Source organism: Anser brachyrhynchus (assembly GCF_964034855.1).
Source record: "Anser brachyrhynchus genome assembly, chromosome: 14".
Taxonomy (NCBI): Eukaryota; Metazoa; Chordata; class Aves; order Anseriformes; family Anatidae; genus Anser; species Anser brachyrhynchus.
This window is the reverse complement of record NC_137709.1, coordinates 9032230-9055415: the sequence shown is the minus strand read 5'-3', so window position 1 is coordinate 9055415 and position 23186 is coordinate 9032230. Positions and strand designations below refer to the sequence as shown.

The following is a 23186-nucleotide window of genomic DNA, read 5'->3' as shown; positions in this document are numbered from 1 at the left end:
TTTTTTTTGAGATTTAGTACTGAAAGTAGTTCTGGCTTTGGTCTCGAGGGGCATTTGGGACATTCTGGCCTTCTCCCACAAATTGGTGTGGTTTTGGCTGGTGGATGGGGTGCAGGGGTGCGAGGATGGGAGTGAGATGCAGCAGTCACAGGGTTGGTCCAGAGTCGGGGTCTGGGTCTCTTCCCTCTTCCTTGACCTGAGGTGTGCTGTCAGGGCTGCAATTTGCTCTCACTTGGCCAGTCTGACCGGGTGCAGGACCCACAGTACCTCCTTCAGGAATGAGGTGGTCAGCCAGCTGTCTGAAATCAGGGCATTCTTTCACTTTGTGGGAATGGAACTTCTAGTGGAAAAAATGATCTTTAAAATAAAACCTGTCTAAAAATGCATCTCCCTTACTACCCTGTGACTGACTCATGGGAAGACACCTCAGTAGCCAAGAATGTATTTTGTTTTCGTGCTCCAAAAAGGCTTCCAGCTCTATGCAGTTCTAAACTACCGTACATTTTGGCTTTTTCCATCCTAGTTCTTTTCCAGTTTCTCCCAAAAATTTACTGAGACGTGCTATATCAGGTTAGTTATTTTATTTTCCTGTTGGTCTCCCTTCTAATTCCATGCCTAAATATGCGTACAGAAATGATGTCATGGTTCAGGGCAACACACAGCTCTTCCAATCTGCCACTAAGCATCTGTATGACCTTGGGCATTTTCATTTTCCAAATTCACCCCTGTGAACCTGCATATGACTTAATTTTTTGAGTGGAAAAGAAACATTAGGGATGACCACATACCAAATTAGGACTTTCTACTCGTTTGGCTTTGGCTCCAGTTGTAAACAGTAGCAACTATTCTGATTTGGGAAACATGTGGCAGCAATTTATTATGAGAGTTTATACTTGAGCTGAGTTGCGTTGGCCTCTCTGGCCAAATGCATACGTCATGCGAAAGTATGTTTTCTTCCTTCTTCAGAGGCTTACTTGCCTCTCTGGTGCAGCCTCTGCCTGCTTGCCTGTACTCAAGCATCTTGTGGCTCTGGTCTGCTGGATTGCCATTTATCCACCTTCAAACCTTGCAAATGACTTTTCTCTCCAAATTCTCCTATTTTTTCCCAGTGAACAAGTTGCACAGCTTCTTCCTGTGTAAATCACATTCCAAAACTCTGACATTAACCTTATTTTCTTCTCTTGTATCTTCCAATAAACTCTGTTCCCTGGAACAACCACCTTCATTATTTCACCTTTTCTTTGGGAGAGACTTAAGTGAGGCCGCTTTGCTGAACCCTTTAGCAACAATAACGTCACACCTCTGTGAGCACTGATCTGCTTGAGGAGCAGTATCTATATGGTCTGCCAGGTCCCAGGTGGGCTGAGGAAAGGTTTTTCACTAATAACACTGCCCTTTCTTCCAAAGATAATGGGGAGAAACAGGGAAGGAATGAATGAGGATCTTGCAATAAGGTTTTCTTGTTAACAGAGCACTATGTGAATTGTAGGAACAAATTCAGTCTTTCAACGCTGCCTCAAGCCTGGTGTTCTTCAAACTTGCCTGGATGCTTACTATTTGGCTTCAAACTTAGGTGCTTTAATAAAAGCCGACTGACTTCCAGAGGTCTTGAGTGACCCCGTCCTCCCGTTGTCTGCTGAAACAAAATAATTAAAATAACCCCCTTTCAGCTATTTTGTTGAGATATGAAAGGCAATTAGTGGTATGCTCTGAAGTACCTCTGTCTTATAAACCACCCTGAAGGTAGTAAGAATTCCCCCGGCCATGTGGGTAAAATGAAATGATCCATTTGTAATTTTCTTACCTTGACAAAATGCAGGGAGTGACTCAAATATGTCCCATCCTTATGGAAATTAATTGTGTTAATGGGATGATTAGAATTTAAAGCTACTGTCATCAAACTGGTTTTTGCGGCTAATGATGGTTCTTGGGAAGATTATGTCATAACGAAGGCGGAGAATCTGGTCATCTATATATACGTGATCTGACCTGAGCCCTTTCTTTGGGTCTCATTGAGCAATGCACTAATAGAGTCAACACAGGCAAACAGCCGCCACCCTCACCATGAAAATAGAAGGTGCCTCGGTGGTCCTTGCTCTGGCATTTTTCTGCTTCTTCTCAGGTTAGTAAACTCTGTTCTTTGTGCTGAAATCTGGGCCTGGTACAGCACTTAAAGACAGCGAAATAGAGGATTAGAGAGCCCTTTCTCTTTAAAAGGAGCAACAGAAGACCATTTTTTCTGTACCACTTAGGGGATTGATATTTATTTAACACATTCTTGATAATTGCTTTTTCTTTTGCACGTGAAAATGGTGAAGTTCCACCAATAGATGGAAATGTATTTAGTAGGGTTAACAGTTTAAAAACAATAAAACAAAATAAACCCTAAAACCAATCACCCCAGTTTATGTGGAAGAATACAAATTTCCAACCTGGCTGGACTTTCACATAAAATGTTTAATTTTGAACAAAAGTATATTTTGGTGAATTTGGAAAAATGGGAATTTCTTGTCAAAGTTCTTGCTAGTGAATGTGTTTTCATATGGCTGCAGTAGAGAAACTTCAGCAGGAGTTCAAGCTTGATGTAATGGTCTTTCACTTTGCTGCCTATTTATACTGGAAAAGAGCTGATGGAGGATTTTTTGATGGTTCCCTGTGATGCCACAGATGATGCAAGAGAAAAGGATGAAATATATTATACTTGCTCTAAATGGCTTAGTAGAAAGAAACATATCAGCAACTCATCTACTGACTCATTAATTTGGTAATTTATAAGAAATACTGCAAATGGAATGGGCCTTGAAAAGGAATTTGAAGGTTTGGATAAACAATGATATTACGGGCTGGCTCCAGTGTCCCAGTTTTATGTGAAGATGAAGAAAGCTAAAAGTATTTGGGTAAGGTTGATGCCACTACCAAGGCAGTGGAGTAGAATAATAGAGAAACAGTTATCAAACAATCCTTGAAATTGGGATTTTAAGACTGTGAAAAGTAACGCAGTAGGGGGGGGGGGGGGGGGCACAAAAAAAGGATTTGTTTTTGCATTTGAATTGCAAAAAAATGCAATCTTCCAGAAAGTCTCTAATGCCCAGTCCTTTCTATCAATGTACAATAATGTATTGGATTAGCTTTTATTTAGAGGTATTTGAGTGGATTATGAAACTGCATCAAGTATTTTAATTAAAGGCTTTTGATTTTAAAAATTTCCTTTCAAAGACTTTGTATGGTTTCATTGTTGTTTTTTTTTCTCCACAGATGTTGCCAGCCAAGCTTCGATTAAGGCGAGTCCAACCTTTTCTATTTTGGTTCTCCTTTTGTTTTGACAACTACGCTGCTTAATGCCCGCTTTAAGCAAAGTCATTCAGACAAACTACTGAGAGATCACACTGTTGTTCTAGGGCTGAAAACAGGGATTGAATTTCACCGTGTTTAGAGACAACATGCTTATAATCAGCAATGGCTCTAGCTGGCAGTGTATGTTCAGCATAGTGCACCAAACTGCTCTGAGCTGGAAGTCTTACGGGATGAAGTTAGAAGTGGCATGAGCTATATTTCTAATGATATTTGCTTCTGATCCAGCAGAAACCCCCTTTTCTGAGTCTGATAATTAAAAGAATTAAGCAAAGTCCTTTGAGATTCAGAAAATGATTTGATTCAATGACCGAGAAGTCAGTTCTATTCATGTTTTAATCAAACAAGCTTGACTCTCCCTAGCAAAGACCCATTTGGAAAATATAGTAGACCAAAAAAAAAAAAAACACAAAAAAACCCAAACCCCTAAATGCTTCGTTGATTCTCCCTAGCCTGCATCTGCAGTTCCCCGGCAGAAGAGGCAACTGGCTGATGCCACATTAGACAATGTTGGTGCTCTGCTCCCTGAGAAGATCGTGCTTCTCTATGGCTCATCCCTTGCACCCGAATCTCTCCTCACTTACTCTGCTCTGGCCGATTCATTGCTTTCACATCCCGCTGGCACTTCTAGGGCTTTATTTGCTGCTCTTGAATTACTTTATAATATAGAGTCCTCCCCTGCAGCGGGTAGCAATTTGCAGCTGTATGCAAATTAAATGCGTATTCCTTTTCTCATGAATAATGGCCCTTGCAACGGGCTTTGAACTTTCTTCTTGTCTCTTCTGCCTCGGGAGCCACAAGAGGGGCTCCTGGCACAGCCTGTGGTGAGGGATGGGGCAAGGAACGTGGTAGCCACCCTGGTGTGAGAAGCTCATTGTTGTCCAGAGCACACAGACCACCCCAAAAATGAAATGTGAATGAACTGTTCTCAGGATCTCGATGGCCTCCGAGGGAACCCTCCGCTGACTGCCCTCTTCCGCACGTTTCAGGATGAGTGCGTGAAAATTTGGTCCCTCCTTCGCAGCGGCAAGTTTTCCTGCCCCACCAACAAGCAGCCCATCAACGGCCCGGATGGCAAGAGGGACCTCAACAAGTGCCTGATGTGCCAGAGACTGCTGTGAGTATTGGCCGCCCGGCCCCTCGGGTGCCTCCTTTCGTCCCGTAGCGAAGTGCTTGCTCCTGGGAGGCTCCATCCGAGCACTGCAGCCCTGGGCCAGGCAGATCTGTCTGTAGATCTTCAGCAAACCTGCGCACCTGGTAGTGCTCTGCACCTGATAGTACAGGCTGCGGGGGGCACAGGCTGTGAGGAACAAGTCCACGGGGAAGAAAAAAACACGTGGATTTCATTTCTTGTTCCTGTAGATGATGTCGAATGGGATGGAACACCCGGGTGTTAGGCAGAGAGAAAAGATGGCAAAATGCCACCTACGAGGAGATGCTAAATACCCCGGGCATGTCTCACGGGGCTGGAGCCCCGAGTCCCGGGCCGTCCCGCTGCGTTGCACAACGGGGAGGTGGGGTTGGCAGGGCTGGCCTTTAATCACCACTTATTTTGGTTTTACGTCTGAGGGCTGCATGCTGCTCTGTCGCTCACACCTCCCTTTCTTGCAGGGAAAGAGACTCAAAAAACAAAGGGAGTGGTGGAGAAGTGAACAGGGACGTGAGCTCCAGAGAGGTGAGGTGAAGCATCGCTACTTCTGGTGGGACACCAGCAGCGGGGCGATGCCGTGGCATGGCCTTGTTGGTTTCCAACCCACTCATCGTGTGCTTCCCTGCCTGCAGTCCCTATCAGGCAGTTACCAACACAGTACATATGTTCTGTGCCTGGCCCAGAGTGTAGGCTAAGGAAGATGTCTCCTGCTTATAAAGCACACTGCTGGTATTCGGCAAATAATTAATAGCAGTGATGGTGCATGTGAGCTCTGACTAGGGCAGGGTGTGGGACAGGCTGGCTCTAATTGTGCCTTGTTTATCTTGTCGATGCACCTGGCTGGTTTCTTTTTACCCACAGCTGTTTTTCTAGACAGCATGTCTTTATGTAGAGGGACTTGTCTTTTCCAGCCTTGGGTTTTCATCCTGTGTAGGAGAGAATTGGTGTTCATCAGATAGTGTTGGTTACAGGGATATATTTTTTTATACCTCCTGGTTAAGTAGGATAGCTTTCTTGATCTGGTCTGTCCAGGTAATTGAAATGATTTGTAAAACATAGCCGATCGAAGGGAAATCTTTTTTTAAACATCAGACTTGCCAGTGTGTGGTCCCAAAGGCAGAAGGACCGCTCCAGGGCGTCAGGCAGTGACCTACCCTGCATTTCGTTGTTCAGCCACAGATTCAGTGTGGCTTTTGGCAAGTAATTTTCTGGGCTTTCCTATCTGCAGATCTGGGATAAGCTGCAATGCCATCTCTTCCAAACGCACTGTGAGGGGGAAAATGTGTTACAGACCACGTGGCAGATAACCTTAAAAGTGCTGCATAAAGGATCCTAAAGGCTCGCACATAGCATGTGCTACTGGTGCTGCAGGCCTATTTGTTTGTCCCGAAAGCTGCTCAGAAGAAAGTAAAGGACAGGCTGAAACACTTAAGCAGGTTTTGCTACAAAAATATTTTTGTGAAAGAGTGCTTTCCTTAAATTAATATATAATGTTATGTGGAGGGTAAAAATGCCCCCCTATTATTCCTGCATGCCTGGAAGTGTGAGCTGTACAAGGCATTTTTTTTAATGCCTGCAGCTTCATCTCTCTACTGTCCACTGCTTTTTAAAATTCTTGGTAGTGTGTTTACTCACTAACAATGGGAAAATTAACAACATTGTTGCTTTTATACATAGAGCAGAACCTAGGTTCTTCAGGCAGGCTCTTGCATGTCTTCTCTATTAGAAGTAGAAATAAGTCTACCCTGGATGGAGATGATAAATGTGCTCATCTAAGAATAGAGATTTTTATGCTGCATGCTACAGTTTAAGAACTGACACATCAGGCAAACAATTTATGGCTTGCCAGTGAGTTATGCTTCAAGGAAACAAATTGTGTTTGAAATGTAATTGATTGGACGCGTGATGCTTTGTGGATTTGTGGGAGATGCATCGCGGTCAGCATGTCTATGTGAAACCACGTTTCTGGCGCTTCTGCAGGATGAGTGCCGGGAGTTTCGGGATCTGTTCAAGAAAGGGAAACTTTCTTGTACAAGAGAGAATGACCCTGTGCGGGATTCCTCGGGGAAGCAGCACAGCAATAAGTGCATCATGTGTGCAGAGAAGTTGTGAGTAGAGAAAACCACTGTTTCTGTTACTGGGGCTCCCTGGAGCAATAGTTTCTTCACTTTCTCATCCTGCTTCTCTTTCAGCAAAAGGGAGAATGAGCAGAAAGCAACTACAACCAGAGGAAGAAAAGATAAGGTGAGATTTAAGTATTAGGTCAATAGACAACTCTATTGGATTTTCATTCAAGATAAAGAGGCAGCATTACTGTACTCAGTTGCTCTGTCTCTAGTGATTTCACTTGGAGATCCACTTTGCTTTCCCTGCTTGTTTCTTGTTGACGCTCTTTAATCCTCTGAGTAAATAGTTTGTGTTTGAATGTTATGGTCTATTCCACTGACCCACAGATCTAATGACACAGGGACAAACCCCATGAGAATAAAAAAAAAAAGTGTGTGCTGCACTGTCCTGACATCTGGCAAAGGATGGGGAAGCCAGTGCTGCTGAGGGTGCTAATTAAGTTAAAAAGAAAAGCTGGGCAAAAAGCTTTAAATCTGTGCTCTGAGATGCTCCAAAGATCATTATGTTGTGGGAGGAGAGCTCAGCCCTGTGCAGTCTCTAGGGTAGCTCGGTTTTTAGCTTTCCCCATTGGAAACTTTGCTCTCATAATGCAGCCACTGTGCTGTTGTGCGGTGATGCTTTCCTGGTGAAAGCAATTCAGTAATGAAAAAAAGAGGTACTTATCAATGCTTACCTTTTGATTTCTGCTATACTGGGGACTAGTGCGGTCCCCTTAAGCCTCAGTCTTGGGGATAATCCTGTTTTAGTGCTTTTCCTAATGACATTGGCACAAAAAAATGGAAGTGTGAGTGAAACTTGCTGATGGCGAAGCTGGGAGGCAGCATCAGCAGAGAAGGATCAGCAGATCACTCAGGACTAATTGGATAGTGCTGAGGCCTGGAGTAATAGAAACAAGATAAAATGTAATAACAGAGTGCAAGATCACACAGGCAGTGATTAACGAGAATTCCTACTCATCAATTAGAAATGACAAAGGATGAGAAAGCCCTGCATTTATTAGTGGGTCAGGGATGCGACAGACCCATGAAAAAGGCAAATGTATGTCTCAGCAAGGTTTTTGCAGCAGAGGTCAGGCTGTGAACAAAGCTCCAGAAATACTGGTTCAAAGGGAGAGGGTTTGAGAGAGGCTGCTAGGGGAAAAGCAGATCAGTCTCTGAGGCAACAGCAGGTCCAGGGGTCACCTGGAGCTTGGTTCACCTGGTGTCGGGTTGTGCCTCTGCTCCCCATGGCTAGTTGGGCAGCAGGAAGGTGTGGGTTTGTGTGCTCTGAGTGGTTTTCTTGGTGGCTGCCAGTGTTAGTCCCGTAGCAAAGCTGAGGAGTGGGAGGCTGAGGGATCTGGGGTGTGCTGCTGGGGGAAATCCTCCCAGGGCACAGAGACCTGGTGACTTCTAGGCAAAGGAGGAGGCCACTGACCTGCTAAGGACCTTAATGCAAGGTGGCCAAAACCTCTCGTGTACTAAGTGAGCAGAAAATAGCAAATGTTAAAACCTATTTGTAAGATGTAAGTGGGATCCAGGTATGCATCTCCAATATCTGCTATTTGGGATCAGCTGTTGCAGGATCTCCAGTAGCTGAAACTGGAGGGACCGAATGCTTCCCTCCAGGTTACATAACGGGGGCAAATTAACATAGTTTCTGTGCAGTGACTTTCAGCAGGGAACAAATTAATCATCTTCTCTCCAAACAGCCTTCTACTGCTCAGGGACTTTTAAGGATGTTTGCATTGTGCTTTTGTCCCAAAGCGTGGTTGGTTGTGGGGAGTAGTACTGCTTTGTACGTGGAATTATCTGAGCAAAGATCTGGGATAAAAGCTGAAGCTGTGTACTAAGGATGGCGGGAGAAGTAGGACGGCTTTGTTACCTATCGGTCACATCACTGGCATGCTTTGGATAGCCCAACATGGAGCACAATAATTAGTCAGGCTGTAGTAGAAAACTCCTGACACGTGCTGTGCAGGCAGAGGCACCCATCATTTTTCTGACTCACTCTGTTTATATACTAAGTGGCTGATACTGCACACCCTCTTCTCTCGTTCGCACCCAGCCTTCCCTGTGATGCACTTGTGATGGTTCAGTGCTTTCCTGGCAGGAAACCCCAGGTTTCTAAGAATCAGGTCAACAAGGCAGGGAGGACGGGCTGCCCTAACCATTTCCCTCCTTGTGCAGGATGACTGCAGTGAGTATCGCTCCCAGTTCGAGGCCGGAGGACGGCTGTCCTGCACACGGGAGAATGACCCTGTTCGGGATTCCTCTGGCAAGCAGCACACCAACAAGTGTCTCATGTGTGCAGAGAAGTTGTGAGTATAGCTTCCAGCAACGGCAAAGAGGAAAACCTCATGCTGTGAAACCGCGGCTTCTGCACCTGGGCGACGCCTGGGAGAGTCCCGAATCCCAGTGGCCCTCCGAGAGGTGCTCTTGCCGTAGGGCTTTGGCTATTGCCACTCTTTCTACCTCCCTCTTGGTGAGAAGGGCCCAGGGGCAGGTGAGAAGCAGCGGGGAGTAGAGGAGAAGCAGGGTTGATAGAGAGCAACCCCTTCCCCAGGGGCTGTCGGCCGCGGGCAGCTCCCGAGGAGTTTCCCATGCGTGTACTTTGCCTTCCAGATGCTCTCTCTCTACTCCCATAGAGCATATGCAGAAGCAGCCCTGATATGAAAGCAGCCACCTGGATCCAGGATGTAGCGTACAGTGGGAATGGTGAGGAGAAGGGAGAAGGCTTAGGGGAGGGAATTAGGAGCAGGGCCACCAGGAACAGGGTCTGTGGATGGGCAGCTGGTGCCTAATGACATGACGTTGGTTTGCGGGGCAGCCCCAGGTCCTGGTGGCACTTGCACTGCCATAGCGCTCCCTCTTTTTTCCTATCCTCTTCTTCCAGCAAAAAAGAAGCCCAAAGAGGAGGCCAGTCTGGTGGAATTGCCCAGCGCAACAAACCGCTCACTGCAGAATGTGCAAACCAGGTGAGACCGAGCTCAGAGCCTCCCCTGAGCTCAGGGAACGGGCTGGGGGGTCTGAGGGATCCTCATGGCCAGGGACTGCCCGTGCTCAGCCTGCGGTGACCCCAGGGCTCGGGATGCTGGAGCCAGCTGATGGTGGGGGCAAAGCAGGTTGTATTGCAAGCCCTGCAGTGGGATGGATGTGTGTGAACATACAAAAGGTGGCCAGGTCTGGACCTGGCAGAACAGCCCCTCTTGCTGTCCCGGTGGTGTGATGCTACATGGGAGATAAAGAGCAGGTTTGGGATCTCCATGGTTCTGTTAGCTCATTTGGTGGGAATGAAACCCTGTATGGAGCAAGCTTCAGAGCTGCTTCTTCAGGAAGAGCCAGCCTCACAGTTCCCTGGGTCTGGGAGGAGGATGGGGCAGGATGGGAGCTGCTGTAACTTCCTGCTTCTCTGCTCATATCAAAGACTTTTCGGTTTCTGGTTGACAAATGTGCTCCTGCCCCTTTTGCAGAAGAGCTGCAGTGGCTCAGGGTCTCAGCAGGGCATGAACAACAGACGGCCCTTCTCCACGAACAGAGGGTGAGCGTGGCAGCCTGGCCCCACAAGCCTCGGCACCGGTTTCTGCCCCCTTCCACAAGCGTGGCATGCTTTCTCCTAGGGGTGGTTCGGAGGTTAATCAGGGCGGGAGTGGTTCAGCTGCACCCAAGGGCATCACCTGGGATGGAGAAGCGAGAGCTGCGGTGCTCAGCACAGCACTTGTCTGCAATGGGGAAGCTAGGCATAGAGCAGGGCATGTTTCTTGTGCAACCCTTGCTCCTTTTCAAAGGCATTCTTGCTTCTCCTGTACACAAAGCGGTGATTGCTGTGCTCAAAATCTTTCAAGACACGTTGTCCATCAAAGCCTGCCTCCTGGCAGCCAGTCCTGCTGCCTGGCCCCAGCACATCCTCACGTGCTGTCTGGGAGGCAGTGCCTGCTGTCCCACGTGCTCTCTGGGCACTGGTCAGTCCCCCTGGATTTTAGGGCCACCAGACTTGAGTAGGGATCAGTTGCTGCTTTTTCAAAGCTTTTGCTGAGGAGCTCTGAGATTTCTTGGTTTTGGCTGTTGCAGTCCCTTCGTTTCCCCCAACGCAGCAGTGTCAGCAGGCAGACAGGGTGTAGAGCCCTCTCTGTAGCAGCAAATGCCGTAGAAAGCTGATTCCCTGACTCTCCTGGGATAATCTCTGTAATGGGGACCTGCTGCTGACTTCCCCACAGGCAGGTGGGGAGAGGCCTGCTGCAGGGTCTGCCTGTGCTCTATGGCAAGCCAAGCTCCCTGTCAAAAAAGTGCAGAATAATGGCATTTCACATTAAAGCACTCTAGTTAAGCCCCCGGGGCAGTGATGCGGCTGGGCTGAGCACAGGGCACAGTTTATCCCTGTTGGTACATGGCCAGGGGCTGCTTGACCTCCTCTGCCTTGGCACAAGCAGCTCTGTGGGGACTGGTGGGGCGGGTGGGTCTGCACCAGGTTCCCTGTGCACTGCAGGGGCTGTGCCGTCAGCAGCCCCTGTGCTCTTTCTCCCTGCCAGCCCGCAAGGAAACTCGGCCCAGAGCGGTGGGGACTGCAGCCCGGCGCCTGGCCGCCCAGGACAGCGCGGAGGCCCCGACACCTACCAGCCGGTACGCCCAGCTCCCTTTCTCAGCGGCTGCTCCTGTTCCCAACGTCACCCCGAAACTCGTGCTGGGACCTGTGTCCTCGGAAGGGTTTGAGTTGGGTGGCAGAGTCCGTACACCGCCGCTGTCCCTTGGCACAAAAGGGGTGTGAGGCTGGATGTGGCCATATGGGAGCCTCTAAGGCCAGTTCTGCTGCTGGAGTTGGTTTGTTATAGGTGTATGTCAGGTTTGGGGGTGGTGGTGGTGGCCTGGAGCTCAGGGAAGCGATGGTGGTGTCCCCCGCTGAGTGCTGAGAAGATATCAAGTCAAAGACCCTGAGCAGGGCTGGGGCTGACCGGGGACAAGGACAAGGCTCAGCGCAGGGAGGGAGTGCTGGAGGAGGGCACACTGAGCAATAGGTAATGACTGCATGGAGTAACGTGGGAGGAAGAAGGGGGTGTGTGCTCTCCCTGTCTCCGCAAAAAGAAAATGCATTAGTTTCAATGAAGCTAAAGTGGAAATTATGAAACTAATAAGAGAAAATAAGTTACTATAAAAAGGATGACTAACCTGTGGATCTTGCTGTCACAGGGTGTTGCCAAGAGCTAGGGTGATTAAAAAAAAAAAATGACCTGCCACTTATAGTCAATGCAGCAATTTAAATAACATTTTGGAAAGGATAGGAAATGCTTTTCTGTGGGGCTGGAGGGACCTGACTATGAACTCCCCTAACTCTCTGAAGTCTCTGTCACTGACAGCTATTAGAAAAAAGATTCCTGAACCAGCTCCTGTTTTTTTTTTTTCTATTCTGGTATGGCAGTTTTAATGCATTCCAGAGGAAGCATCAGGCATAGTAACGCCAGTCTGCTTCAGGGCTTAGTGGTATTTCCTGGTAGCTCCAGAGGAGGAGCAGATGCTGATCAGCCTGACTGACGAGAGGTGATTCAGAGAGCAAACCTGCCCCTCTCCTCTCTCCAGGGCCATCTGTGGGGTTTGTCACAGGGAGCTCCAGTTCCCAGAGCTGAAGGAGGGGCAGCGCTCGATGCTGGTCCCTGCATGATGTGGTGCTGCTGGCGAGGCGGTGGTGGCACACGCGTGGGTCGCACCACAGGCAGCGGTGTCTGATGCGTAGGAAGGCATCTGGCAGGGAATTGCAAAGGTCAGCGCTGTCTGTCTTCACGTCATCGTTGATTACCCAGATGAGGGAGGAAGCAGCACATTAATGAAATTAGCAAGTGACGTTTAACCAGAGGGTGTTGCTGCAGCACCCCGATATCACCGAACCCACTGTGCCGCCCAGCAAGAAACCTTCCTTTCTGCATGGTGCTTCCCACTCCATAGTGCTGTTGACTCCAGCAAGGCAATAAATGATCTCTTTGTGCCAAATGGCACAGGGAGAGGAGGTGAGATGTCCTCCCTGTCCTGGCTGCAGATCTTCTCTGATTGCGCCATTCGCAGTCATTGTGACACATTTGTATAGGACCTGGAGAAAGAAAGGGTATGGGAAAACATTAGTCGCTCCTTTGTCTTGGACTTTTTTTTGGCCCCTGGTGCAGAGGTGGGCAGTGAGGCTGGGGAAGGGCCTGCATGGCAGGGAGCAGGCTGCAGGATCTCTGATCTGTTTGAAACTTGCCATGGCTCTGCAAACGTCTGTGCTGGTGTGCTTGTAGGATGATGACCTAAGCATGAGAGGTCTTGCTCCTACTGCTCTGAGTTTTTCCTGGCTGTGCCACATGTGCTTTGTACGAAAAGCTGTGTTTAGATGCTCCTGCTGTCATGCCTAAGAGGAAACAGGAGGGCACACTTAGTCATAGCTGTTCATACGTGCTTGCGTCTCCTCATTCCATGGGTGTCAAGTCGCACGGTGTTGCACCACCCTCGGGTGACTGGACTACTTTGTCAAGGCTTTTCCTTCATTTTTGGCAATGAGTGTCTGCTGTCTTGCAGAAGAAACAGGCATGAAAGCCCTAATAAAGAATAGCTAGGGACAGGTAGCAGAAGTTTTTTGCTTTCTCATGGTTCCTCAGAGAAGTAAATGTGCCCTGGACCAAAGTGTCAAGGCGGGTCAGGCAAGCAGCTCTAGGTCTGTGCCTGGCAGGGGTGCTCTGGCCCCCAGATTTGGGCTGCCTGGTCCAACAGGAGGTGTTACCTCTTTCCAAACGTAGCTTTGCCAAAGGTGTGATGGATGTGCTGCAGGGCAGAGGGGCCTCAGGGCAATGCCTGGCTTGCGAGCACTGTTAAGTAGCGTAAAGGAAGGTCTTGCAAGAGAACCAGCACCAAATGTGATTTCTTTCTCTCTTCAGCTGGACTGTGATCGAATTCTGCACGGGGTAAAGGGTGGAAGGATTTTCTGCAACAAATCCTCACAACCCGTCTGTGGCACTGATGGGAAAACATACAAAAATGAATGTGACTTGTGTTCAGCTGCCATGTGAGTAGGCGGAGAGATTTCAGTAATACAGGGCCATCCACCATTCCCGAGTGTCTTTTGCAGCACAGTGTTTGTTTTGATACATCATGACTCACTATCAAGTGTGTCCTTGGTGCCTTGCTGTTAAGCAAACATAGATCAAAATGCTTGAGATTAATCTGATGACAGCTAATTAAGATACACAACTTTCCAGAGTCCCCTGTTCCCCTTCTACCCGATCATAAGATTGCTTGGGGAGTAATAAATGCCATCAAATTGGAAGTAGCATCAAAGTATTAAGGAGTCCACAGAGGACCATCATGCCGATGGCAGAGAGCTGTGGCACTGCAAGTGAATAATAAGCAGTGTCTTGTCCTCCCTTTGCAGGAGAGCGTCAGTCTACATCACAGTAAACTATCGAGGTGAATGCCGAAACTCTGTCCCTGAAATGGTAAGCAGTGTGTCACTGCCGGGCTGGGGGAGCATCAGTCTTTTCCTTTTCCCTTGTGAAAGTTCTCTGTTGGCACTGTGTGAGCTCGTGGGGCCCTGATCCAGGTTTGTGATGGAGAGGTTGTCCCTTCCCCACCCAGCACAGAGACAGAGTGAAAAATAAGAAGCTGTGGCCATTGGTGACCACCTGCCCTGCTGTGCTCGCCCAGCAACAGCCAGGAGTCCACATGTTGACCTGGTAGGCAGGTTAACTAACAGGTTAACTGAACTAATGGCTTAATTAAAACCATGCTCTGAGGGTGCACTTCTGCCACATGGCACAACAAGCTAGGGCGTTAGGGTCACAGGGGCAACGGAGCCCCTGGTCTCTTCCTTTTTCTTCCTTTCTTTCCCTCCTTGCTGGAGCGCGGGTGGTTGGGAGGTGGAGAAAATGGCCACCCAATATGCCTCCCTGCTGTGGCACCCTCATTCCAGATGTGTGCTGGGGTCCCAGCCTGCACACTGTGTCTGTGGTGGGAGCACCAGAGCCTTGGGAGTGGGGTACTCATGTTCAAGATGCATTCAGATAGGTTCAGACTTGGATTTAACTGAGGCATGATCCCCATATTTTTACCTAGACCATATGGTAAGAGAGTGACACAACATCTGGGAAAACATCTAGCTTTTCTCCTGAGACTTTGGTGACACCAAAAAGTCCAGAATTGCATAAAGCATAGAGGTCTCATTTCCCAAATAATATCCATGGGGATGGCTGGGAAGTGAAAACTGTTCATGAGGTGACGTACTTTTGGGAAAGGTCTTGAACCTTATGTGATTTCCTCCATAGCAGATGACTCAAAGACTTCTCAGTGGCAGCTTAACAGCCTTCGGAGCTTTGATCTGCAGCCAGGGTCTCTCGGTTTGCGTGTCCTGGGTGTGCAGGACTGACCTCAGTGTTGGCATGAGTTCTTGAGAAAATAAATAAATAATCCCTAGGGAAATGCTGATATTTGTCCCACTCTAAACCTGGAGTGAATCAAAATATCAAGACAAACTGGCAAGTTCTATAAATTTTTGGATGTGGACTTTGGCTTCTTAATATGAATTTGCTATTGATGTTTCTGTAGGCAAAACAGTATCACCACCCTCCTTGGCATAAAGGGCTTTATAATGCAAAACAGCCATCACAGGGGTTTTACCCTCCTTTGCTCAGAGCCAGGATGCCTGTAGATCCCCAAGATGTTGGAAGTGAAGCAACCCAGCTCCTGTTCTTCTGTGAAGCAGCATAATGCTCTCAACACTGTTTAAATCTGAAGAAATTGTAGTGCAGGGAAAAAAATTGCCTGTGACTGTAGTGGAGGTCTGTGTGTCTTGCCCTTCAGTGTGATAAAGTCAGTGTTGGCTCATGTACGCTGGGAGCAGAGGCACTACGCAAACCTGCCAGGGGCTGTGCTCACGCTGCTGGGGACAGCCAAGACTGGGTGTACCATGGCAACTGAAAAAAACAGAGGATTCCCTCAGAACTGTGCCTGGATTGGGATTCCTTACCATTTCATGTTTTACCAAGCTGTGATAAGCTCTCAAGTCTTTGCAATTAGAGCAATACGCCATATACTGAAAGTCAGACAATTTTAGCTATGTTAAAATTATTCCAAGGAGGGTTGGAAGCAATTAAAAGGAAAATGATAAGATTTTCCACTGAAAAAGGCCAAAACACCCCTCTGAACAATGAGTTATTCTTTCTTTATGTATATTGTGTCACTTGAAGAATCAGATTAGAAATTGATGGAAGCCCATTTCCTTGGGAAACCTCATGTCCATCAAAGACTTCCCTTATTTCTCAGTTGGAAGCTTATGAAAAATACCCTGATCAATGTTATTCTTTAACACTGAAATGCATGGTAACATGCCTTTTAATGCATGAAAACCCAGGTATTCACTATTTACTACAAAAACCTGGAGGGGACCAGCTCCAGCAGTGCCTTTGGCATCAGAAATGCTTTTAGACAGCTGCAATATGCAGAATGAAAATGCAAAGGACCAAAGACTTCTTTAAACTTCAAAAAGATAAATTGCTACTAAAAAACACATCATTTTTCCTTGAGTTTTATTTTGAAATTAGCTGTGGAGGTGCTGTGTTGCCTGACAAAATGTGTGTCCAAGCTGCCTGATCTCTTCCCAGCTCAGTGCCTGCAGCCACACCTGCCAGCAGAGCTCCTGCTGAATTTCCAGGAGTTGCTGGCAACGCTCCCTTGATGTTGGCCAGATTGCCATCAGGGAGGGGTGGTTGTAGGAAGGGATGAGAGCAGTGTGGTTTGAGAGAGATCCGACATTAAAGGGTACATCTGGACAGCGTGCACTGATGTGGTGGAAAACCTTCCTGCAGAGAGAGCCCTGGGGCTGTCTGGCGTCAGGGCTCCTGCCTCCCATGCAAGGTCTGTGCCATAACCAAATTCCTTTGATCTGGTTCTGCTTTACTGCAGAGGAGTGTAGCTGAGTCCAGGGCTTAGATATTTTTTTAGCAGACCAGCTGGCCACTATGTCCTGCTATGCTGTGTCATGTGGGTTTATTAATTGTAGGTCTTCCCAGAATGTTTCACTTTTAATGCTCTCTCTTGCAATTTAATTTCTTGTTCAAAGGCTTTCTCCTCTTTCTCCTAAATCTCCCATGCAATAGACACCAGTCTGCCTGTATTAGTTAACAGGTCAGGCAAAAAGGGGATGTCAATTTTTAATTTGTTTCCTAAAGAACAGACAGACAAATCCCAGGTTTTCAACGAGCTACTCCATTTATTTACAGTGCTCTTTTTGTTATTCCTCTCTTCAAGAAGGCAGAAGAAGGAGGAAAAAAAAAAAAACAAAACAGGACCTTTCTCTGCTAGATAGTGGGTATGGAAAGCACCTAGCTTCAGGCTGAAATTTGTCTTGTTTTCTAGTCTGGCAGTGACCCAACTTGCCTACCACAGTGCCACACACTGCCCCAGCTGATTTGTGCAGCCTCTGAGCTGGCCAGAGGGGATGTCACGCAGGTCCTAATGCTCTGCCAGTGTAACAACAGTGTTGTGCTTGGGGATGGGCTTATTGTTTGCTCTTTTTTTTTTCCAGAAGTAACGGAGTTCAGACTGCCAGCAAATACCAGGGATCAGCTGTCACCAAAGGTACAGAGAAACAGTAATTTACTCCCTTTTGGCCAGCCTGTCCTGTGGGGGCGGTGTGTCACAAGGGTTTGGGTGTCAAACCTTGCCTGGGCAGGCAGCAGGGCTGGGGCAAAGGGCTCTGCAGTGTGCTCTTTTCCCCTCACCACAGCCTGGGAGCAAGGTGTGGGTCCTTGCAGAAGCGGAGGGGTGAAGGGGAAGCCCCCGCTAAGGGAGCTCAGCCCATGGGAGTGTGCAAATTCCATGAGGACTTCTCAGTCCCTGCAGTGGTGGGCTCTGCCCATTCCCCTGCTGTCCCTGCAGGGGCAAGAGGATGCTGGCAGAACAGACTGCTGTTATTCCCCCGTCACAAGGAGGCAGGGGTGGCACAGAGTCCTTGAGAGTATCCCAGCTTTCCTGGTGGTCCTTACAGATCCTTTGCCTTCTGGGGCTACAGTAAGAAACTGTCTCTCCCTGTCTCCCTAGGGCAAGTAAAGGAAGAGTTGATGTCAAGCATCAGAGGAGCTGCAGAGTTCCTGGCGCTGTTGGAGTCACCTTTGTCCCCTTCTGCAGCAAACGGGCCTGTCCTTGCTCAGGTGGAGGGCGAAGAGTTGCGGGGACCCAGTGGTGGCTTCCCAAGTTGGCCCCATGCGTGCTGTTGCGGTTGCTGCTCGGCTCGGGCTCTGCCGCCTCGCTGTGTCTTAGCGTGCTTCTACAATAAAGATAACTCCACAGCGTCCTGTCACTTTTCTTCACTGAGCCTCGTGGGAGGGATGTGCAAGTCCCTGCTTCGGCTTGTCACCATGCGTACCCTGGGCAGTAAGCAATCACGGAGGCCCCTGGGGTGCATCTGCTGCCGTAAATGCCAAGTGAAGATGTCAGACCCAGAGAGGAAGAGTGTGGTCTGGGTTTCATGAGGAGGGGCCAGGGGTTGGGTTCTCTGAGATGCGGGGCCTTTGGTAAATTCCTTCACCTCCCCTTGGCCCTTTTCTCTTGCCTGTAAAACAGACATTAAAAGATGCTTACCTACCTCAGAGGGTTGTTTTGAGATTTTAATTGGTTTACATTTGGAAGCCTGCAGAGGGAAATCTTGTTTTAAAACACTAAACCAGGTGTGCAGGCAGTTTAACTGCTGCAGTAAGTGCCTTCTTCCAGCCCTTTCACCTTTGAGAAGCGCTGGGGAGCAGATGCACCTGATGGGTCATGTCAGATGGGCGTGAGGCTGCTGGATCAGGGGCACGGCTGGGAAGGTCTCTGGGATCCACAGCATGCATCTGGCCTGCGGCACCTCTGAGGCTGTGCTGGCCAACAGAAAGCTCAGCAGCCCACCTTGGTGGCCTGTGGACCACCACCACGTGGTTCTGGGTCACCTTTCTGCCTTGGCTAGTTTGTGCAAAGCAGGTCCTGTGCAGCTGTCTGAAGTCCCAGAGGGCACGTGGGCTCAGCCAGTGCAGGAGGGGGAAGAGAGGGAAGAGAAGCTCCATGACTGTTGAACAGTTTATAAACTATTTAAGGAAATAAAAATTTCACTTGGAGATTTAGCTGATTTGCAGATAGATCTAGTTCATCTGTATTCTGAAGCTATTTTGAGATGAAGTTGGGTCTTTGAGCTAAATGCTCCCGGGGCTAGCTAGGGGTCTATTAGCACCATGCACCTGAAAATTGGGTGGGATTTGCAAAGAAGGAAAATGTGGTAGTGGATTAACAGAAACCTATTGGTGGTTTGCATGCCTTTCCTGTACTTTCATTTATAGCTGTTACTTAAAGCAAATATGTTCTTATTTGTATAAACTTTATTGCAGGACGTTTCCAGAAGACCTTGAGTGAACACACACAGTGTTTGAGTCCACTTTAGCTGTGACCTGATCTGTAAATACGCACTGTTGCAGATAAGGCTGGAGTGACTTTCTTTCAGATTTTGGCAGGATTTCACTCAGTGCCAATTAATTTGGCTCTCCTCACATATATTGATTTTTTTTTCAATTAAGTTATCACAATTCCTTTTTTTACCTTAATGCAGCTAATGAAAATTGATTTTTACTCTCATAAAGTACTTCCGCATGTATCACATTTATCAGTCTATGACTTTATTATCAGCAGATTCTGACACAAACAATGGTAAATATTTTGTATGCTGATTTTTAATGTGTGCAAACACTATGGTTTAGAAATAAATTATGACGGATTATTTCTACATGGAAAATCCCACCATGTACAGTTATGCAGGGAAAAGTCACCGGTTTGGTCCTATTTAGCTGTTTCTGGAGGTCCAAAATTTGTCTTTGAGCTGATGAAACAGGTGAACCCTTGAATGTTATTTATGCAGCTTGAGAAGGATGAATATGAGGCAGTAAAAATGTTCGCTGATGATGTCTGCTCGCTGATTCCAGCTAAAATCATGTGCAGGGACCTCTGCGTGATATTTTTTTAAAAGCAGTACACAATTTGAGGCTTAAAATAAATTCTTGCAGATGAAAATCAGTGCACTTGAAAGCGCTATTATAACTTGTAGTGATTTCAAGCATTTAGATTTTGAAATAATCACCCATAAAACTTGCATTAATTGTGTTCCAAAATCAATGAACTGATGAGGAGGGTGCCCTACTAGCCTCTTCTGCCAGGGCTTGAGCACCTTCTGAATTTCTCCTGCTACCAGCAGAAATGATCATTCACAGAAATCATAGCTGGCAATAAGGGTTTATTAATCAGATTACAAAACTGCTAAGAAGGCCCATGACGGTGACTTGCTAAATCCGCCTTTGCTGTTGTTAGTGAGCCTACCAGAGGTAGCAATGGCAACTCTTTCTTGCTTTCAGCAGCCCTCCTTCCTGTCATTCAGCCTCCCTTTGCTGATCAGTCTGAGGTCTTACGGGCTCCAGTAGCACCATACGCAGCAGAGCTCCAGGTGGGACTCCATGTGAGTGATGCCACGCGTTATTTCCGTGGGGGTCCTGGAGAGGAGGAGGCAAAAGCTCAAGAGGTGTTATGATTATATTGCCCTCTCCTTTATTTTGGTCTTGGTTACCCTTGGTGTTGACCTCTAATGCTGTAACGAGACTAAAAGAGCTTTCGATGAACCTGGAAAGGTACTAATACTCTGGGACGTCTTCAGTTTGCTGTAAATTGCATGTTATTGAGGGTGTCTTACTGCCAATGGGCACGGCCCCCGTGTGGTTCATAGCATTTCCTGAAGCTTTGCAGGACTGGCATTACAAATTGGCAGCTCTAGGCTGCTCATGAGTCTCCTGCCTTCTCACACAGTGTTTCCTCGAGTTCTCCCAAACATTGTTGGGGTTTTGAGCTCAACTGCTCCCTGCAGGGGCCGTGAGCCACTTGCTTTTTTTTGCCTGGAAAGTGTCAGGTACTTACATAACCCCAAGGGACATGCAAATGGTGCTCTGGCTTTATGCTGAGGACTGTTGACTCTGGCAGAACCTTTCGCAGACCTTGTACTCCTGTGCTGTTTCCCAATCCCCTGCAGCCTGTCCTTTTGGAGCCTGGCAGCGCTACCACCTCCTGCGGCAGGGCCTGTGCACAAGCCTCACGCCAGTCACATAGGAGGGCCTTCTACTGTAGAGCCATTTCTTCTGACTGCCTGGGTGTCCCCCTGATGCTGAACCCCTCCAAACAACTCCTGCATATGGGTTTCAACCTTATCTCCCTTGATTATCACAGGCTGTGCTCCATGGCCCACCTGCTTTGCCTCAGGGACTGGTGAATGGGCCCTCTTCTCTTTAGGATTCCTATTTAGCACCCATTAGCACATGCCTCTTGTCCTGCAAGGTTCTCCCTGGTACATGGAGCTCTTGTCCAGGCCCTTGGACCTGCCCTGCTCCAGTCTGCTGCAGGGGACCTCCTGCTGGCCAGCCATCCAACCAGGACTGCAGCACAAGACAGGGAGCTGGAAGAGATCTCCAAAACTTTCCTCAAAATGAAGGTATGACCAACTCCACTTGAGTGGGTCACTCAAAACAGTAAGATGTAGATGCAACTTGTTGCAAGTTAAAAAAAAAAAAACAAAAAACACCATGAAAATTCACACTTTCCCTTGATGCTGAAGGTCCTAAAAGAAATACCTCAGTGTTAGCACAGGTGTATTGACATCTGCACACTTGGTTTGTGGATGGGAAACAGAAAAAAAAATTCTGCATATATTTCTGAAAAACAGATGGGTTGGCTTCATTGCCTTCTGGCCTCAAAGGGGTCACATCCTTTCTTGGCCCATGTGGGTGAACGAGCACTGCATTGCAGCTGAGGTGGGGGGCAGCAGACATGGGCTACGGCTGAAGTGTTGTTTTCTAGATCCCAGTTCCTCCTCTAGATCACCGACAGGTGTTTTTTATTCTGTCCCTTTAATCCATCTCCTATTGCAAACATTCCCCGAATTTAATAACTCATCTGGAAGACAATTGCTGTGATCTTGACAGAACATGCTGAGTCAATCTATTTTAACTGCAGATTTGGTTTGCAAATAATGTCTCCTTGCCGATAAGGTTCAGGTGTCATCTTTGTGGACATTGGCAGGGATTTGCTTGACCGTGACAGCTTTTACGGAGTCTGGCAATTAAGTTGTCAAGTTGCATTTTCCTCTGACAGGCAGCATTAATTGATGATAGAGTTGGCTTCAATAAGCCCTGAGAAAGATGGATATGGTGATCAGGATGAATAGAGGTCCTTGTACTTGAGAGCTGTGTTGGTCCAAAGCTCTGGAGTCCTTGACACTTGGTGTTGTTGAGATAAGGGACAGGGCAGGAGATATCTAGGCTGAATTTCGGGGAAGTAACGAAAGCAAGATACATGAATAGAGACCTCTGTAACATCACTAGGCATCAACATAGCTGGAAATGTTGGTATCTGGGGAGACTTTAACTTTGTAGATGCACACTGCAAACTACTAATGTTAGCAGAGCTCCTGGATATGAGGAGCAAACAGAATTTTCGATTAAGTAATCCCCCAAATCATGTTATTGTGGATTTGCTTTTCAAGTGAGAAGGGTGTTGATGTCCTCCTCTTAGAAAAATAATACTGAGCTGAGCTCACTCTGTTTAAATCATGCCAAAAATAGATCTGTAAATAAGGATTTTTACTACTGAGTACAGAATATGAAAGATTAAAACTTAAAAACTTGGAAAATCTAGGATCCCAACTGAGGAGACTTGTTTTGAGACCAATCTATAGAATTGACAAAAATCTGCTTAAATAAAGGAGAAAAACATGTTCAGGACTGATCTAAGCTGTGTTACTTTAATGCTGGGCAAACCTTCAGTTGAAGCTTGAAGAAAACAAGACATGAAGTGTAAAGGAATGATTAATGTATGCTATGAATGTGCCGGAAGATAATCGTGTATGGGCTAATATCAATCTTTACAAAGTTGGCTGACTTCCTAGATAAAGGAAGTACAGTAGATCTAGTCTATCCAGACAGCAAAAGCGTTTGACCTGTTACCCCGTGGGATGGTGTCATTTAGGCTTGGCGAGGTGGGTCAGGAACGGGCAACAGGGGAGGTGGTAGTGTGTGAACAAAGGGTACCACAGGAGTTATCAGTGAACAGCCAAAAAGATGGATTTGGGACCGAACTTTGTGGCTTTGTTCCTTGCCTTAATACAGAGAAAGTTGGTACATGGAGTAGATCTCTGCTGAGTTTTTTTTTAAAGGCAGAAGAACAGGATTTCTCCCAGAGAGAATGGGGTAACCTTCTGGGCTGCAAGTGCCCAGGCTCAAACTGACATGGAAGGTAGCAGTGAAGAGTGCAAAATCATGCTCCAAGGTGAAATAATGAGGGTTTTGGCTACCAGCTAGGAGCTTGGTTGAAAACTACAGCAGAGGAGAAAAACCTAATTGCATTTATTCAGTCGTAGGGTAAATGAGAGCCTGCAATGTGCTGGGGCAGATCCGGGAGCGGAGGGGCCCTGGCACGCTCTCCACTTGCTGGTTCCCCTCAAGCCACACAAAAGGCCCCTTCCTGGCATACGTGCCCACGTCAATCATTAGCTAGAAATCCAGAGCTGGGTAAAT

The 23186-nt window shown here is 47.4% G+C and overlaps 1 protein-coding gene and 2 long non-coding RNA genes across 6 annotated transcripts; 2 read left to right on the top strand and 1 right to left on the bottom strand.

Annotated features, from left to right (window-relative positions):
• Positions 1 to 1989: 1989 nt before the first annotated feature.
• LOC308177920 (serine protease inhibitor Kazal-type 5-like) lies at positions 1990 to 17906 on the top strand. 4 transcript variants are annotated; one of them, XM_080555822.1, is made up of 14 exons: positions 1990 to 2122; positions 3256 to 3281; positions 4284 to 4468; positions 4963 to 5026; positions 6482 to 6609; positions 6694 to 6745; positions 8794 to 8924; positions 9500 to 9581; positions 10077 to 10144; positions 11133 to 11223; positions 13500 to 13627; positions 13994 to 14057; positions 17141 to 17193; positions 17656 to 17906. In XM_080555822.1, the coding sequence occupies exons 1-13, from the start codon at positions 2065 to 2067 to the stop codon at positions 17144 to 17146; spliced, it is 1083 nt and encodes a 360-aa protein (XP_080411948.1). In that variant the 5' UTR covers positions 1990 to 2064; the 3' UTR covers positions 17147 to 17193; positions 17656 to 17906. The 4 variants fall into 4 exon arrangements, 3 of the variants coding, with proteins under 3 accessions (XP_080411948.1, XP_080411950.1, XP_080411949.1); XM_080555823.1 differs by having other exon boundaries at positions 1994 to 2122; positions 4341 to 4468; XR_013939491.1 differs by lacking the exon at positions 13500 to 13627.
• Positions 8931 to 9321, top strand: LOC308177923. Its single transcript, XR_013939494.1, has 2 exons — positions 8931 to 9109; positions 9229 to 9321. It is a non-coding gene; the product is annotated as an uncharacterized lncRNA (long non-coding RNA).
• Positions 17907 to 19401: 1495 nt separating the features above from the next.
• Positions 19402 to 21104, bottom strand: LOC308177922. Its single transcript, XR_013939493.1, has 2 exons — positions 20539 to 21104; positions 19402 to 20120 (listed from the first exon to the last, which is right to left on the bottom strand). It is a non-coding gene; the product is annotated as an uncharacterized lncRNA (long non-coding RNA).
• Positions 21105 to 23186: the final 2082 nt, after the last annotated feature.

Coding starts and splice junctions, on each gene's coding strand:
- LOC308177920 (XM_080555822.1), top strand. CDS start 2,065: ATGAAAATAGAAGGTGCCTCGGTGGTCCTTGCTCTGGCATTTTTCTGC. Junction 9,582..10,076: donor CTGCAGAATGTGCAAACCAG/GTGAGACCGAGC, acceptor CCCCTTTTGCAG/AAGAGCTGCAGTGGCTCAGG. Junction 10,145..11,132: donor CCCTTCTCCACGAACAGAGG/GTGAGCGTGGCA, acceptor TCTCCCTGCCAG/CCCGCAAGGAAACTCGGCCC.